The sequence below is a fragment of the Amblyomma americanum genome, chromosome 10 (assembly GCF_052857255.1).
Source record: "Amblyomma americanum isolate KBUSLIRL-KWMA chromosome 10, ASM5285725v1, whole genome shotgun sequence".
In the NCBI taxonomy this organism is placed as follows: Eukaryota; Metazoa; Arthropoda; class Arachnida; order Ixodida; family Ixodidae; genus Amblyomma; species Amblyomma americanum.
The window spans coordinates 69,182,288-69,196,566 of record NC_135506.1 but is presented as its reverse complement, the minus strand read 5'-3'; the positions used below and the strand labels follow the sequence as shown (position 1 = coordinate 69,196,566).

Genomic DNA, 14,279 nt, shown 5'->3' with positions numbered 1-14,279 from the left:
TACGAGTTACCGATATCAGGGCAAAATATTGTTCTGTGTTGTGTTCGTTCGAGCAGCTGGAACACATACGCATTTCCTTTCATGTTTTTATTATTTACTTTACAATCGACTCTACAGTACCAGGCTAGAGAGAATAGAAATCGACCCCGATTTACTAAGATGAGGTACTATAAATGTTGTCCCGGAAAAGAGCGCTAAATATATCAGGAAACGAGACCGAATTTCGTGTTTAGAGTATCTGAGATATGCACGAATCACTTACGTACGCTGAGCTGTTCCCAAAGCGGATCCAGACACGGATAGAAAAAAGAAGGAAATTCGCCCGGCAAACAGTACTCACGACATGCTGCAAACGAGCCCTCTATGGCGCGTGTGATTGGTGGCCATTATACTGATCGACCCGGAGCTGTCCCGCGGGCCTTCTCATTGGCTCTCGCGTGACGCGTCTGTGTGATTGTGGCGCGTCACGCCAGCCGGCTGGTTTTCCGGGCACTCATCACCAAATTCATGCCCCATATTATATTGCTCCGGGAGGCGACCTACGCGTCCGCTCATAGACCCGACAGGGCCGCCAATATACGCGTACAGTGCTGCCGTGTGCTCGGGTTATTTGTGCGCACTGCACGGCGATATATTTTTGCCGCTGTCCTTGCGCGAAACTCTGGCGCAGTGCACGCGACATCATTTGATAATTCCTATCAAAATCTTAACCGCGAGCCAGCGACGTAACACAAGAACCACGCGCCACTCGCGCGTATCGGAGAAAGTGCGTTTGCCAAACAAGTTGACCTGCACAGCGTATGGGCGCCACTCAAACTACGCCGAGCTCCTCACGGCGAAGGCGTACGCTCGAAAACAAAGAAAAATAAAAAAAAATACCGCGCGCCACATTGTACAAAAAAACTGCGCCTGCCATGCCCACAAAGTGTCTTCGGTTTCGTGCTCTACGGTTGCTCTAGAAACGATTCCTCTTAGCACGGCCTTTTTGCCTAATGCCCTTTTGTTCGCGGCTGAGCCGAGGCCGGCAGAAACAAGGGAAGACCCGCCGCAAAAGCGGGGCGCACAGGGAAAGCCAAAAACATAATACTCCATGAGCACGAAGTGCCCGCGAGCCGTAATGACTTGTTTCCGGACAGCGCAGAGCGACCGCGGCGCCACACAGGCACCTAGCGGCATCTGCGGGAACGCGAGTCGTACTGCCCGCACGTATGTTGGTGCGTGCCGCACTGAGCAGGGCGGCGCTTTTTTCGTGGCATCTTTTTTCTTTATTTTCGTTGCGAAGCCGGCGCTGCTGCTGCTCTCCGAGAGGGCTCCTCCTCCTCGGAGAAGTCGGCGCGCCGATGGGAAAGACCGGTTTTCGGACAATGAGGGCCGATGGGGCCACAGGATCCTTCGAGATGTCGTCGTTGGCATTCCGTGCTCTGAGTGACTCGATTCAGAGCGGCTAGTGGCCCTAAAAGCAGCAGCGGTTGACAAGCCAACGCGTGCGATATGCCTCTGCGCTGTCACCACCACTACGCACGCTTTGTTCCCGGAGTGTGGCTTCACCCCAACGCCGATCGATGCAAGGTGTGTGCGTGCGCGCGGTGCGGTCGCAGAAACCAGCGCAATAATTGAAGCGAGCCGCCGCCGTGGCCCAGGAGGATACTGCGCCATGTCGGCAGAGTCGTCGAGCCTGAGGCGGCTGCCTACTTTGGTCTTTTGCGCGACGACGATGCGACCGAGCTCCGGAGACGCCGTGGACCCCGCGCTTGTTGTGGTTTCGGCGTGCGCGCTCGCCGCCGTGCTGTCATCGTCGCCGGCGTTCGCCGTGCAGTTGTTGTGACATGGGTGAGGGGGTCGCGCCGTCGCTGCGACGGTCGCTGCTCTGCTTGGCGTGCCTCTTCACGGTCGCCGACTCTGTTGTGACCTCCGTCAGCCCCGCGGATAACCGGCGTGGCTTCGCGGTCTTCCGCGCGGCACTTCGGCGACCCGACGAGCCGCCGCCGTGGACTTATGATCTTCGTGAGTCGGACTCGGCCGCCGGTGAACACCTGTTCGCCGTCGACCGTCACACTGGAGACGTCAGTCTGCAGAACCCCGTGCAGTGCGGCTCTCTTTCCCAGAACCCCGTACCGGTAACCGTGCGTGCTAGAAGGCCTTGTTGTTCGACCGAGTGGACAACATGGGTGCGATTCTCAGGGTGCGCGGCCGTGGACACCTCGCTGGACACCTTGGATATAGTGCGCGTCACATTATATCAGCTCCAAGACAGGTGCTTCGTGCGAAGCGAACTAATCGTAAGATTAGCAGATCTATTGCCGCGCGTTGGGAATTGCAGCCTTACGTTCCGATATTCGCCATCGAGCCAGTGTTGTGCCATAGAAAGAGTTGGAGGAGACCTGGTCGCCCACAGGGATTTTTGTGGACCCGTGACGGACACTGTCACTACGAGGTTTACATCTTGTGGAAATACTAGCTATGACCTTACTGTGGCCTTTGGGCACCATCGGAGCAGGCGCCATACTCTTCATTTTGAGAAAAACCTTTACATTGCTTCAGTACCAGAAGGAAAAGACCGTGGCTATGTGGTAGAAACCATGACGGCATCATCTGGTGGTACTTCATCATCAGAACTGTCATATTCACTTCATGCCGTACTTGATGCAAGGAGCCAGGCTATGTTTAACATCGATCCTCTCTCAGGTGTGGTGACAACGACCACTGTCCTGGACAGGGAGTTTATGGATGTTCACTATTTAAGAGTTATTGCCATCGATGGTAGCGCACATCCACCCGTAACTGCTAGCAGCACTTTGCAGGTGAATGTACTTGATGAAAATGACCATGCTCCCATGTTTGAGCAGTCAACTTATGAAACCTCGATCAGAGAGTCTGTGCCAATTGGTTACACTGTTGTCACAGTCAGGGCAACTGATCAGGACTCTGGTTCGAATGCCAACATTGACTACTCAATTCTTAATCCCGATGGTACAAACAGTGCTTTTGGAATAGACTCAAAAAGTGGCATCATTACAACGCAAACATCTCTCGACAGAGAGATCATTTCCTTCTACTCGCTTATTGTCCAGGCAAGCGACTCAGGTCCAGTCACTGACCGGAAATCAGCATCAACAACAGTTGAAATTACCATCCTTGATGATAATGATAATTACCCTCAGTTCTCTGAGCGTTCCTACTCTGTGAAAGTCTCTGAAGATATCAATTGGTTAAACCATCCAGAAATAGCAAGAATCCGTGCTGTAGATGCTGATGAGGGCGCAAATGCTGCTTTGAGGTACAGTCTCATTGGCGGGAACACGCAAGGCCACTTTGCCATGGACAGTTTCACAGGTTCTGTTACTGTGCTGTCGCCACTGGATTATGAGTCGGCACGCAGCTATCGCCTAGTAGTCAGGGTCCAGGATGGTGGGACACCCTCAAGGTCTAATACCACTCAGCTCCTTGTAAATGTCCTAGATATCAATGACAATGATCCGAAGTTTTACACCTCACTCTTCCATGAAACAGTTCCTGAAAATGTTCCCATTGGTCATAGTATTGTAAGAGTCCAAGCATATGATGCGGATGATGGGCCCAATGCCGAAATATCCTACACTCTGTCTTCTGCCGAGCATCCAGATTTACCCTTGCGGATTGATGACATCACTGGTTGGGTTGTAACGACTCGAGAGCTTGATCGAGAAGAAAATGCAAACTATAACTTTCAAGTGATTGCTAGGGACCATGGTTCTCCAGCACGATCTGCCACAGCCACGATTCTTCTCAAAGTTCAGGATGTGAACGACAATGACCCTGTATTTGATCCCAAGATCTACGAAGGCACAGTATCTGAGGCTGATCCTCCTGGAACTCCTGTGATGAGTGTTACAGCATCAGACCGAGACGAAAATTCTCGCCTTGTTTATCATATCACAAGTGGGAATATAAGGGATCGCTTCAGCATCGTGAGCCATAATAGGCAGGCAGTGGTGTCTATAGCCCAGCCTCTGGACTACAAAATGGAGAAACGGTTCGTGCTGACAGTCAGTGCAACGGATTCTGGTGGACGATCTGACACAGCTACTATCTACCTCAACGTAAGCGATGCAAACACACATCGACCAATCTTCGAGCGAACTCCGTACACTGCAACTGTGCCAGAGGACGTACCAGTGGGAACAACTGTTTTGGTAGTGGAAGCACATGATGGCGATGTTGGTCGAAATGCGCTCATTACATATACGATGGAAGAAGACGTTCCAGAGTTTAGAATTGACTCAACAACTGGGGCCATCGTAACCACGAGGCCTCTAGACCGAGAGAAAACGAGTGGTTATACTTTAGTTGTCATGGCTCAGGACAATGGAAATCCCCCATTGTCAGATACAACAAACGTAGAATTGGAAGTGGCAGATGTCAACGATAATGCTCCCACATTCCCGACTGCTGGTTACACAAGCACAGTTAGTGAAGACGCCCTCATTGGAACAAGCGTTGTGCACATTTCAGCAACAGACAGCGATCTTGGCCTAAACGGTCAGATTCGTTACACTTTCCTTGGAGGGAATGATGGAAGCGGTGCCTTTGGAGTTGATCCAACATCAGGAATTATTCGGACAAACAGGGTTCTCGATCGTGAGACATTGGCTGTGTATCACCTTGTTGCCTTCGCTGTCGACCGTGGGTCACCATCACTTTCAGCTTCCGTGCCTGTGACCGTTTATATCGAAGACGTCAACGATAGTCCCCCACGTTTTTCGGCAGATCGAATTCGACTGTTTGTCCCAGAAAATAGCCCGATTGGTTCTATTGCAGGAGAAATAGAAGCACATGACCCAGATGAAGGACCAAATGCTATCATACAGTATGCCATCGTTGGCGGCCCCGATGCCGATGCTTTTTCACTTGTAGCAAGGCCAGGAGAACCTGCTGAGATTGTTACAAGGACAGACCTGGATTATGAATCTCCCCACAAGAAGTACACACTGATTGTGCGTGCTTCTTCACCCCCGCTCCGAAATGATGTTGAAGTTGAGGTGTGGGTCACAGACGTCAACGACAATGCTCCTGTTCTCAAGGTAAGTGTCCTTCTCAATGGCATTTTAGGGTCTCAATGCAATTTTGAACTGGAGGATCTGCAAAAAAATTTTTTATGAGCACTTTATAATTTTAATGTATGTTAGAGCTTTTATAACTTTCATACACTGAGTTGACACATAAAATGTTTAAAAAAGACAGTGAAGAAAACTGTACATGATTTTTGTTCTTAGTAGACTGATTCAGTGGTTTTTTATGGCTCTGTTGATGTTTGTTCAGGAGGAAAAGATGTATATATTGCTCAGGAATTTACTTTTTAAAAGGGAGTACGTTTTCTCACCGCCTTTCTTGTTCCCAATCCACGCACACAGCTCTGCTTGAAATAAAAATATTGTGATTCATAATATTGAACGTAAGCTTTACACTGTTGGTGTATTTCTTGGCTTTACCAAAGCCTTCGATTCCATTAAGCACAACATTCTGTTTCATAAGTTGTACAGGTATGGTATTTGTGGAACACCTCACTGGTTACTACAAAGCTACTTGTCTAACCGCACTCAATACACGAGTCTCAATGATGCCGTATTCAACTCGGAAATAATAAACTTTGGCATTCCTCAAGGTTCTATACTGGGGCCCTTTCTTTTTACATTATATATAAATTACCTTAACATTCAAACTCATTCTAACATCGTTTTATATCCAGATGACGCGAACGTTTTCTTTTCCGGTTCTGATCTCAGCCAACTCGAGCGTCGTTCCAACCCTTGGCTACATAAACTGATGCTGTGACTTGAAGTGAACAAATTGGAATTAAATGTTAAGAAAGCAAAATTCATGTTTTTCCAACTCCAGTTCAACAATACCTTGATTAACTCTGTAAGCTCCTATAAATTCCTAGACGTAATTTTTCGCAGTGGCCGAGGCTGGGTTGACCATGTAAATCATGTTCGTTTGCATTTAGTTCGAGCTATTGATGTGCTCAATCACATTAGGCACCTGTTGCCCAAACAGACTAAAAGGGAGTTGTATTTTTCTCTAATCCATTCTAAACTGGCATACTGCAATTTAGTCTGGGGTACATGTAACAAATCTGACTCAGATTATTTGCTTTACAAAAAAAAGCTTTGCGCATATGTTCCTCAGACCCTTCTATGAGAGACCGCATATTTCAGGCCTTTCATATTCCTCCATTCCCACTGTGTCATACGTATTCTATTGCTGTGTATATTTTTCAGATAATTAAGCAGGGCATCACATCTTTCAGAAAAAGCATATGTGAACAGATATATAGACTACAATCTACAGTATATAATGCTTACCCTTCAATAGTCCATAACGCTTCAACTAGTAAAACTATTTTTCAATTTAAAAAGAAAATGAAATTGCTATTTTCACTTGTTCCTCATGTACCAATTACTTATGACATGTAGTGTTTGCTCTAGTCCCATTGTCTTTTTTTTTGTCACAAATTTTAGTGTTGCTGCTGTATTATATGTGTTTATAATGCCATGTGTCTTAATATCTAACTATGTCAAAACATAAATTGATGGTATTTGATTTTTTGTTATTTGATTTGTTTTTTTAAGGAAAATGCATTAGTCCATCCTTCTGCCGTTGATGTGTAACCAGGGGTGAGGTCTCGTCAGGAAGTATGCTATTAGCCTTCCTTTTGCCTCATCCTGTGGGCATGTACTGATTTGATTTGATTCAAACTCATGGCTTTGATATTTACATTGAATGCATTAGGCTATCTGTGTCCACCAACTGGAAGTGAATGGCAGATTGGTCGAACCATAGAGATTAGATCCACGAGAAAAAAATCACTCAACATCATTTGCAGCTTGTTTGTGAAAGTAAACTGTGATGGCAATACCTGCATTTCATTTCTTCATCTTTTCCAGCTTATAATAGCTCCGTTTTCAGTGAAGGTAGTCTTTTTGTCATTAGAACGCAGTAATTGGTCAATATAGGCTAACTTCAGTTTGCTCTGAGTGACCCTTTAAAGATAGTTATCTGATGTAAGGTGATTGACAAATGATATTATACTTGCTTCAAAAAAGCAGGTCTCACAGGACACTCAATTTAGAAGACAGAACGCAAAGTAAGCCGATGGTCAGTGCGCTTCATGTGTCATGGTATTCCTAGCTGTCCATGCTGTTAATGTACCTTACTGTATTAGTAGTTTATATCTTATGGCTTTGTGAATCCTCATAGTGCACTAACTGAAAGCCTTGCAGAAGTTATAGATTTGGAATTTGTAAGTGGCTGCAGATAGTACCTTTGGCATAGTTTCATGCAGAAATCACGCCAAATTAAGCCAACTTTGTTATTACTCCAAGCTTTCAAAGGCGGGAAAGTATTGTAAAGAAAGACTTGCTCACTAGCAGTGTAACATCAAATAATATGTGTCGATAGTGAGTGTTTCATGCCAGGAGTCTGTCATAATGAGCTCAGTTGGCTACAAACTATTTTGGGCAGAAATATTCAAAGCACCACATCTTTTTAACATCAAGCAATATCTTATTTGCCTCGTGTCCGCTGGGAAACAAATTATATATATATATTATTTTTATGTTACATGCAGGATTTTAGCATCGTGTTCAACAACTATCAGCATCATTTTCCCGTGGGTTCAATTGGACGTGTGCCTGCTTGGGATGCTGATGTCGCTGATCAACTGCGCTATCGATTTGTCTCTGGCAATAATGCGAACCTTCTCATGCTCAACGAAACATCTGGTGACATCCGTCTAAGCCCAAGCCTTAACTCTAACGTTCACATCAATGCTGACATGGAAGTCAGCGTATTTGGTGAGCTGACATTCACAGTGCTGAATGTTGTTTCTTGAGTGCTTTGTGCAAGTACTGTCACGCTTTACAGCTCAACAAGGCATAAGTTTGAGGAAGCGGATATACGTTCATCTTCAAGAACCAATTGCACTACGTGGGCTCAAATCTGTGCCAATTTGCCCAACTTCCTGCCTTGTTGCAGCTGATTTCTGGGACAATGAGCCCTTTTTCCTATGCTAATTAAAGTGCTTTGTCCTGTCACTTTCTTCGTGTCTGCGTCAATGTAGTGTAAGTGCTTCTTGAAGATGAACATTAAGATAAAGCAAATGTGACATGTCCAAAAGTAATTTTCACAAATCCGGGAAGGGAGCTACAGTTTGAGGGATTGGCAGCAGCTACATATAGTACACATAGTATTCAGGCCAAGCTGTGATTGCAAATCAGAACAGTAAGAAAGAAATTACAAGGAGTTAGGTTATTAAATCGTATCTGGAAGGCACATTGAGCTTATGAATAGCAGCTTAGAGATATCGATAAAAAGTGTAGACAGTTGTGTTGTGCCTATTTTCATCTGTGGTGCCAAAACATAGGGGATAAAGAAAAGGCTTGAACTTATATCGGAGACGGTACTGTGTGCTATGAAAAGAAAAATAATAAAGGTAATGTGGATGAAAGAGCAAACCCAAATTAATGATATCCTGGCAGAAACCAGGAGGAAGAAATGGACCCGTGTGCAACATGTAATTTGGCAGACATAACCGATGGTCTGTTCGGATAATAGAGGGGATTCCAAGAAAAAGGAAATGTAGATGGAGACAGCCAAAACTTCGGTGGAAAGATAAGATCAGAAAATTTGCTGGCTAGCCTTTGTTCTGCAGTGGGCGTATCATGGCTGATCATGATGATGAAATTAAATTTGATCACTTCTGTTGTACACATTCTTAAAATGGTATTCAGTATTCTTGTTAATGTGGTGCTAAGAGACATATTCCAGTTCTGTTTGCAGCCCACAGCCACTGCATACAAATATGGTGCTGCATGTTTATATGTAGTTAATAAAAATAATGCTGCTCTTATTCATCGCCTTGATTCTTCCTCTGAGTGATTTGTGCGCTGTCAGCTGAAAAGAAAATGAGTGCCGCTACAGACCAACAGAATGTTCTTTGATTAATTTTGACCTCCTGTGTGCATTCTACAATTCTATTCATTCCAGTTGCAACTGACCACTGTTGCTAAAGCCTTTAAACAATGTTTCTGAAGCTTGGTTCAAGTTTCATAACTTGCGTTTGTGGCTTTTATGGTGTTTGCCCTTTTACATGTGCTCCCTTTCCCATCCAGTCTCTAAGTTACATATTTTGTGTCTCTTCTGGAACGAAAGCAGTTATGTTCTTTGTAATAAGAGAGTAATTGGGTGGATTAGAATGAATAATTACTCCATTATTACAAATCTACTTCATCTTGGAGGATTCTCCCAAACTTAGGACCAGCTTGTGTTCTTTGAAACAATATTTGTAGTGCTCTCATTTTGTGTTTCCATATTACAAACCTTATCGAACCGCTCTCTTGATCAAGTATGGCCATCTATTGAAAGGCCATGCATCTGACCTCTTTACTTTACATATATCTGGCGAGTCAAGGACCTAGGATTTCTTTCTCAGTTTCCTAACATTCATAGGATTGCTCTCATGGCTAAAAATTTTAAGAAGTCTTATTTTCGAAGTTGTCACTTGCCTTATCTGCTGAATGAAAATGTGTTCCTTGTTTTGCTAGAGCGACCTTTCAGAAAGACGGAAATTTCACAAGTGTTTTATCGTTAGTCTTTAATATTATGGAGGCAGGGCCCTAGTTGTATAAGGGGCTTGTATCATACAAATGCTGAATTTTTCTTGAGCGAACCTTTGAATATACAATATGATGATGGGAAAGGGTAGACAAGAACTGAGAGCAGTGAAAAATTTCTGAAAAATGGCACAATTTGCTACATGTTTTCGGCTTTGAGTGAGAGTACCGACTGTTGCGTAAATCAGAGAAAATCGAAAAAAATTTCCTCGGGCTATTTGCACATTTTTTTGGGCTCAAATTTCGCACAGAGGTTACATTTGGTGGTCAGTTTTGTTTTATACTACATTTATGTGGCGTACTTGCCTGATTTGGACAGAATTAATCGAAAATCTCCATCGTCTGCGGTGACGGCGGATCAAAACGGGAAGCTTTCGCAGCAGTCATACCCGTAGCGCCATCTGTGCTCACCGAAGCACTCCACCATTAGGCTGCAGCAAAATGCAAAGGGAAAAAAGCGACATCGTGGTTGGTTTGAAAGCGCTTTCTCGGCTATTTTATCAAAATTGGGCACAGAAAACGCTGTTGCACGTAACTTCCCCCCTCCCCGCACCTTGCATTCCTCCCATGAGTTTCTCCGCAGCCTCCCTTTGTGTGAATTTTGAGCGCCAACAAGAGGACGGTTAGGCTGACGGAATTTTTCCTATTTGCTCTGATTTATGCAACAGTCGGTACTTCAAAATGCTTATTTGCTTGAATGAAGTGGCGTAATTGAGGTAGCAGTGTGTGGTAGCATGTCCCGGAGTTTTATCACAAAAATCAAAATGAGAATGATTTGCAGTTTGTTCAAACCAGTGGTGTAGATGAAACCGACAGGAGTGCATATGATAAATCATGTGCTCACATCCTATGCATAAACCTTCAAAAAGCTTACAAATTTGAGAGCTTTTTGGAGGGACATTAGACAATCCGACGAATCACTTTGCAGGTTGAGAGTGAGTGCTTCCAGTCTTATACCACACTTTTCTTAATTTTACACGCAGATGGTATCAACGAGGTGTCGGCCATGTGCCACCTCTCAGTGAGGCTTGTATCGGAGGCTATGTTGTTCAACAGTGTCACTGTCCGTCTGGGAGGCATCACCAAGGAACAGTTCCTGTCACCGCTTTATGACCAATTTGTCAGCGGTCTTGCAGCCATCGTGCCGTGTGCGAAGGAAAGTGTCTTCATATTTAGCATCCAGGTAAAGCCATTGCTTCTATGAATTGTCACCATAATTGCGTTTCACCGTATCAGTCAGCCTGAGCTTATCTTTTAGCATAGTGCTTGTAGGCAACATGCAGTGGACAGCCAGAATATGTCGAGATGTGTGAGCCAAATAAAATTATTATGCTTCACATTCATCTCTTCTCTTTTAAATTTCATGTCATTGAGTATAAAATCTTTTTTTCTATTCAGCGGGAAGCTTCAGAAAAGAAATTGCATCTTTTAACTTTCTAAATTTGCCTCATATGCAAGCACATTGTCGAGCTCGCTTTCGCATTTGTGATTGTGAAAAAGCAGTGTTTGAATTTAGATAAAGACGGTAAATTTTGCAACATGAATGCTTCTTGACCTGTGAAGGTGTTAAAAGCTGTGCAGTTAATTTTTATTAACATCCAACTTGTGTCAGTCATGTGGTTGCACTAAAGCTGTGGCTTGTTCTCATGTGGCTCATGTGTTCATGTGGCTTGTTCTCTCTGATTATTTCTTTCTCTGAGACTCACTCCGCTATTATGGACATATATATATAGTATGGTGGAGCTGCCATAAAAAGAATGTAAACCAATAAGCTCCTGCCTGCACCACTGACGTATAACAGGCTTGACCCAATCGTAAAATAAATGAAAAGGCCCGAAGGCAATCCATCGTTTTGCCACCCGTAGGTGGAAAAGTAAAAGAAAGGGGGGGGGGAAATGCTACAAGCAACCCATCGCCGGGGGAACGGGCCCGGGGAGACTCCCCTGATCTCCCCTAGGACGTAGCGGAGGGGGTGGGATGTAGGGTATGGGAAATTGGAATTGGGAAAGGGTTATGGGAATTTGGATGGGAATGGGGACAGCGAGATTTTGCTCTGATCCTTCATTTGACATCGACTCCATTTCTGGCCTGCCTGGCCATGACAGGTAGGGCATCAAGCTTTTCCAATGGTGCGGCTCCCTCACGGGATGCACGACCACCCACTGGCTCCGACCGTCGGAGACAGGAAAGAAAGAAAAAAAAAAATTCCTAACTTGGGGTCCGCAGCCACCTGCTCCTCCACGATTTTAAGGATTGGATCGGACCGGCCGGTTACTAGCCGTCGACTGTGTTTCGCGGTTTTTCAGACTCCGGAAGTGTGTGTGGTGTGGTCCGGCCAACAGAGGCCCAGGTCGTCAGCCTATCGGCGCTTGGTCCTCGGCACCATAACCCGGTAACCCTGGGGGACCCACCTGTGCTACCTTCCAACCACCTTGCACTTATTTCCTCCCCTTGCTTGCTCCACACCTACTGAGGAGGGAGTATTCAAGGCCGGGCGCCCGGGCCACGAACCAAGAATCAGGCATAGGGTGAGATAAGCCGGGCCTACTCCACCGGTACTCCACACATCGACGGTTTTCGCACTGGTCCTACTGCACACCCTTTACCTCGGCGTCCCCGGTGGTACCCAAGACTGGGTCAGCCTCGGCGTCCGCAATATGCCACCCATCATAAGCAATCCGCAATGAGACTGCTTCCCCGAGGACATCGATTCCGAGGAGCTCGGGCTGTCGGAACCCCCACGCGGACCTGGCCTCTATGTAGCCAGAAACCGTGCATCGGCACGCTACCGCGCGGACCTGACCTCTTCGTAGCCAGAAACCGAGCATTAGTAGCCATGCACGTTCCCGTGAGCGGAGGTTTTTGACTTTTGACATTCCTTTCTACCGGATTTCGTGGGTCCAACCTGGTCTGCCTCCAGGCCTGCCTCCGCACAGACAACGGACCTCACGATTCGGCTGGCCCTCACAGCCGTGGGAGTCGCTGCAGCTCCCAAGAGGATGGGCCCCGGACAACCCATCCCCACCGCTGGCGTTGCACCGGAACAAAGCCTAGTAGCCGAAACTACACCGGCCCGTATCCGGCGGCAGGGGGGGGCCTCGAGCAGGCCGCACAGTCGGATTTCCCCCCCTAGCTATTATGGACAATTCACCTAAATGCTTTGAACTATGTCGCTTCATTATCAAGCACTATATTTTTCCCTTGCTTTGCCACAACTGTTAGCTTTCTTAGCTGAGATGATGCAGTAACTTCTTCCACCTAAGAAAGGGATGTGGAATTCACTTCTCGGAATGGTGCATGTTTTACTTCAGATAGAAATTTCCATTGTAACAACATGACCATGTGGGTAAACATTAATTCTAATTTTTTCCCTCTCAATAACTCTTGTAGAAAATTCTGGCATAATGCATTAGAAATCCACAGTGTCATCACAGGGCATTTTTTTTTCTGAATGCTTGTAAAGCTATATCAGGCACATTTGTGTAATTCATTTCTAGTTTTAATTGTTCTCAGGAGACCGTAAGAACATGCGTATTTTAATTGCAGGACGACACCGACGTTGACAGCACAGTTCTCAACATCAGCTTTTCAGCACTAAAAGGAAGCGAGGATGACTTCTTTCGACCGCAGTACCTCCAGGAAAGGGTCTACCTAAATAGAGCCATACTCGCCAAACTCACTAATGTGCATGTAAGTTTCTTGCCGTCTTTGTTTCCTTGGGGAATCGTGTTCTTGGATTTACATGCATAGACGCAAGTTCGTCAGCTGTTCTCCACGATTCTAATTGCCATTCTTTTGCATCTAGTCTAAACGTACCTTACTCTAGCCAGTAAGGTTGTCAGTACTGGTTCCATGTCAATTTTTTTTCTGGATATGGATTATCAAGGACTGAAAGTGAGCTGCTTCCAGCTGAAACATTAAACAGTTTTTGTATGTTGACTGGTACAGCTATTTGATGGATAGTAAAATGCATCACGGTTATGTTTTGACATGGAGAAATGCTTTGTTTTTTACATGATGTTGTACACAATATAACTTTTCCATTGGCTTTCTGTATGCCATGGCCTTGTGTACGCCATGAGATGTTTGGCTAAATGCAAGTTGTCATAAACTTTTGAATAAAGAATGAGACGGCCCAGATCAAGGGTGTATGAGAGAAAAGAGAATGCCTACCCTCTAAAAAATAAGTTAAAGGATATTGCTTATGCAGAGACAGGGAAGCGTGAAGAAAAGAAAGTCTGGGGCAACTTATGAGGTGTCGTAAAATATCAGTGCATAAAAAGCATAGTTCAAGCTAATTCTTAAGGAGAGTTGAAGGCTCTCGCAACTGGCTTCTCCTCACTAAGAGAAAAGAGAAAGAAGAGACATTTTGAGTGGCTCAAAACAATGCTCCACTTATACATGCTTATAATAAGTCAGGAAAATTTTAGAAAAGTGGCTGTATAAAGCAATTTATATATGAGTGATAAGTGCGTAGCCAAGCAGTGCACATAAGAATGTAATTGTGAGCGTTTTCATGGATAGACAGATGCATAATGGGCATGCACGGAAACTTGATGTTTGCAAACATTGTAATCTACACTAGATTTGGATAAAGGTTGCTTCTCCGAGACATCTTAAAAAGTCCTT

General features: G+C 45.2%; 1 protein-coding gene across 1 annotated transcript in view; it reads left to right on the top strand.

Moving 5' to 3' along the window:
* The first annotated feature begins 1,276 nt into the window (after nucleotides 1–1,276).
* Nucleotides 1,277–14,279, top strand: part of stan (Protocadherin-like wing polarity protein stan) — a 61,984-nt gene continuing 48,981 nt past the window's right edge. Inside the window, exons 1-4 of the mRNA XM_077639290.1 lie at nucleotides 1,277–5,060; nucleotides 7,607–7,832; nucleotides 10,634–10,833; nucleotides 13,197–13,340. Of these exons, the coding sequence (XP_077495416.1) occupies nucleotides 1,827–5,060; nucleotides 7,607–7,832; nucleotides 10,634–10,833; nucleotides 13,197–13,340 (3,804 nt within the window). The 5' untranslated portion in view covers nucleotides 1,277–1,826. The remainder of the gene's footprint in view (nucleotides 5,061–7,606; nucleotides 7,833–10,633; nucleotides 10,834–13,196; nucleotides 13,341–14,279) is intronic.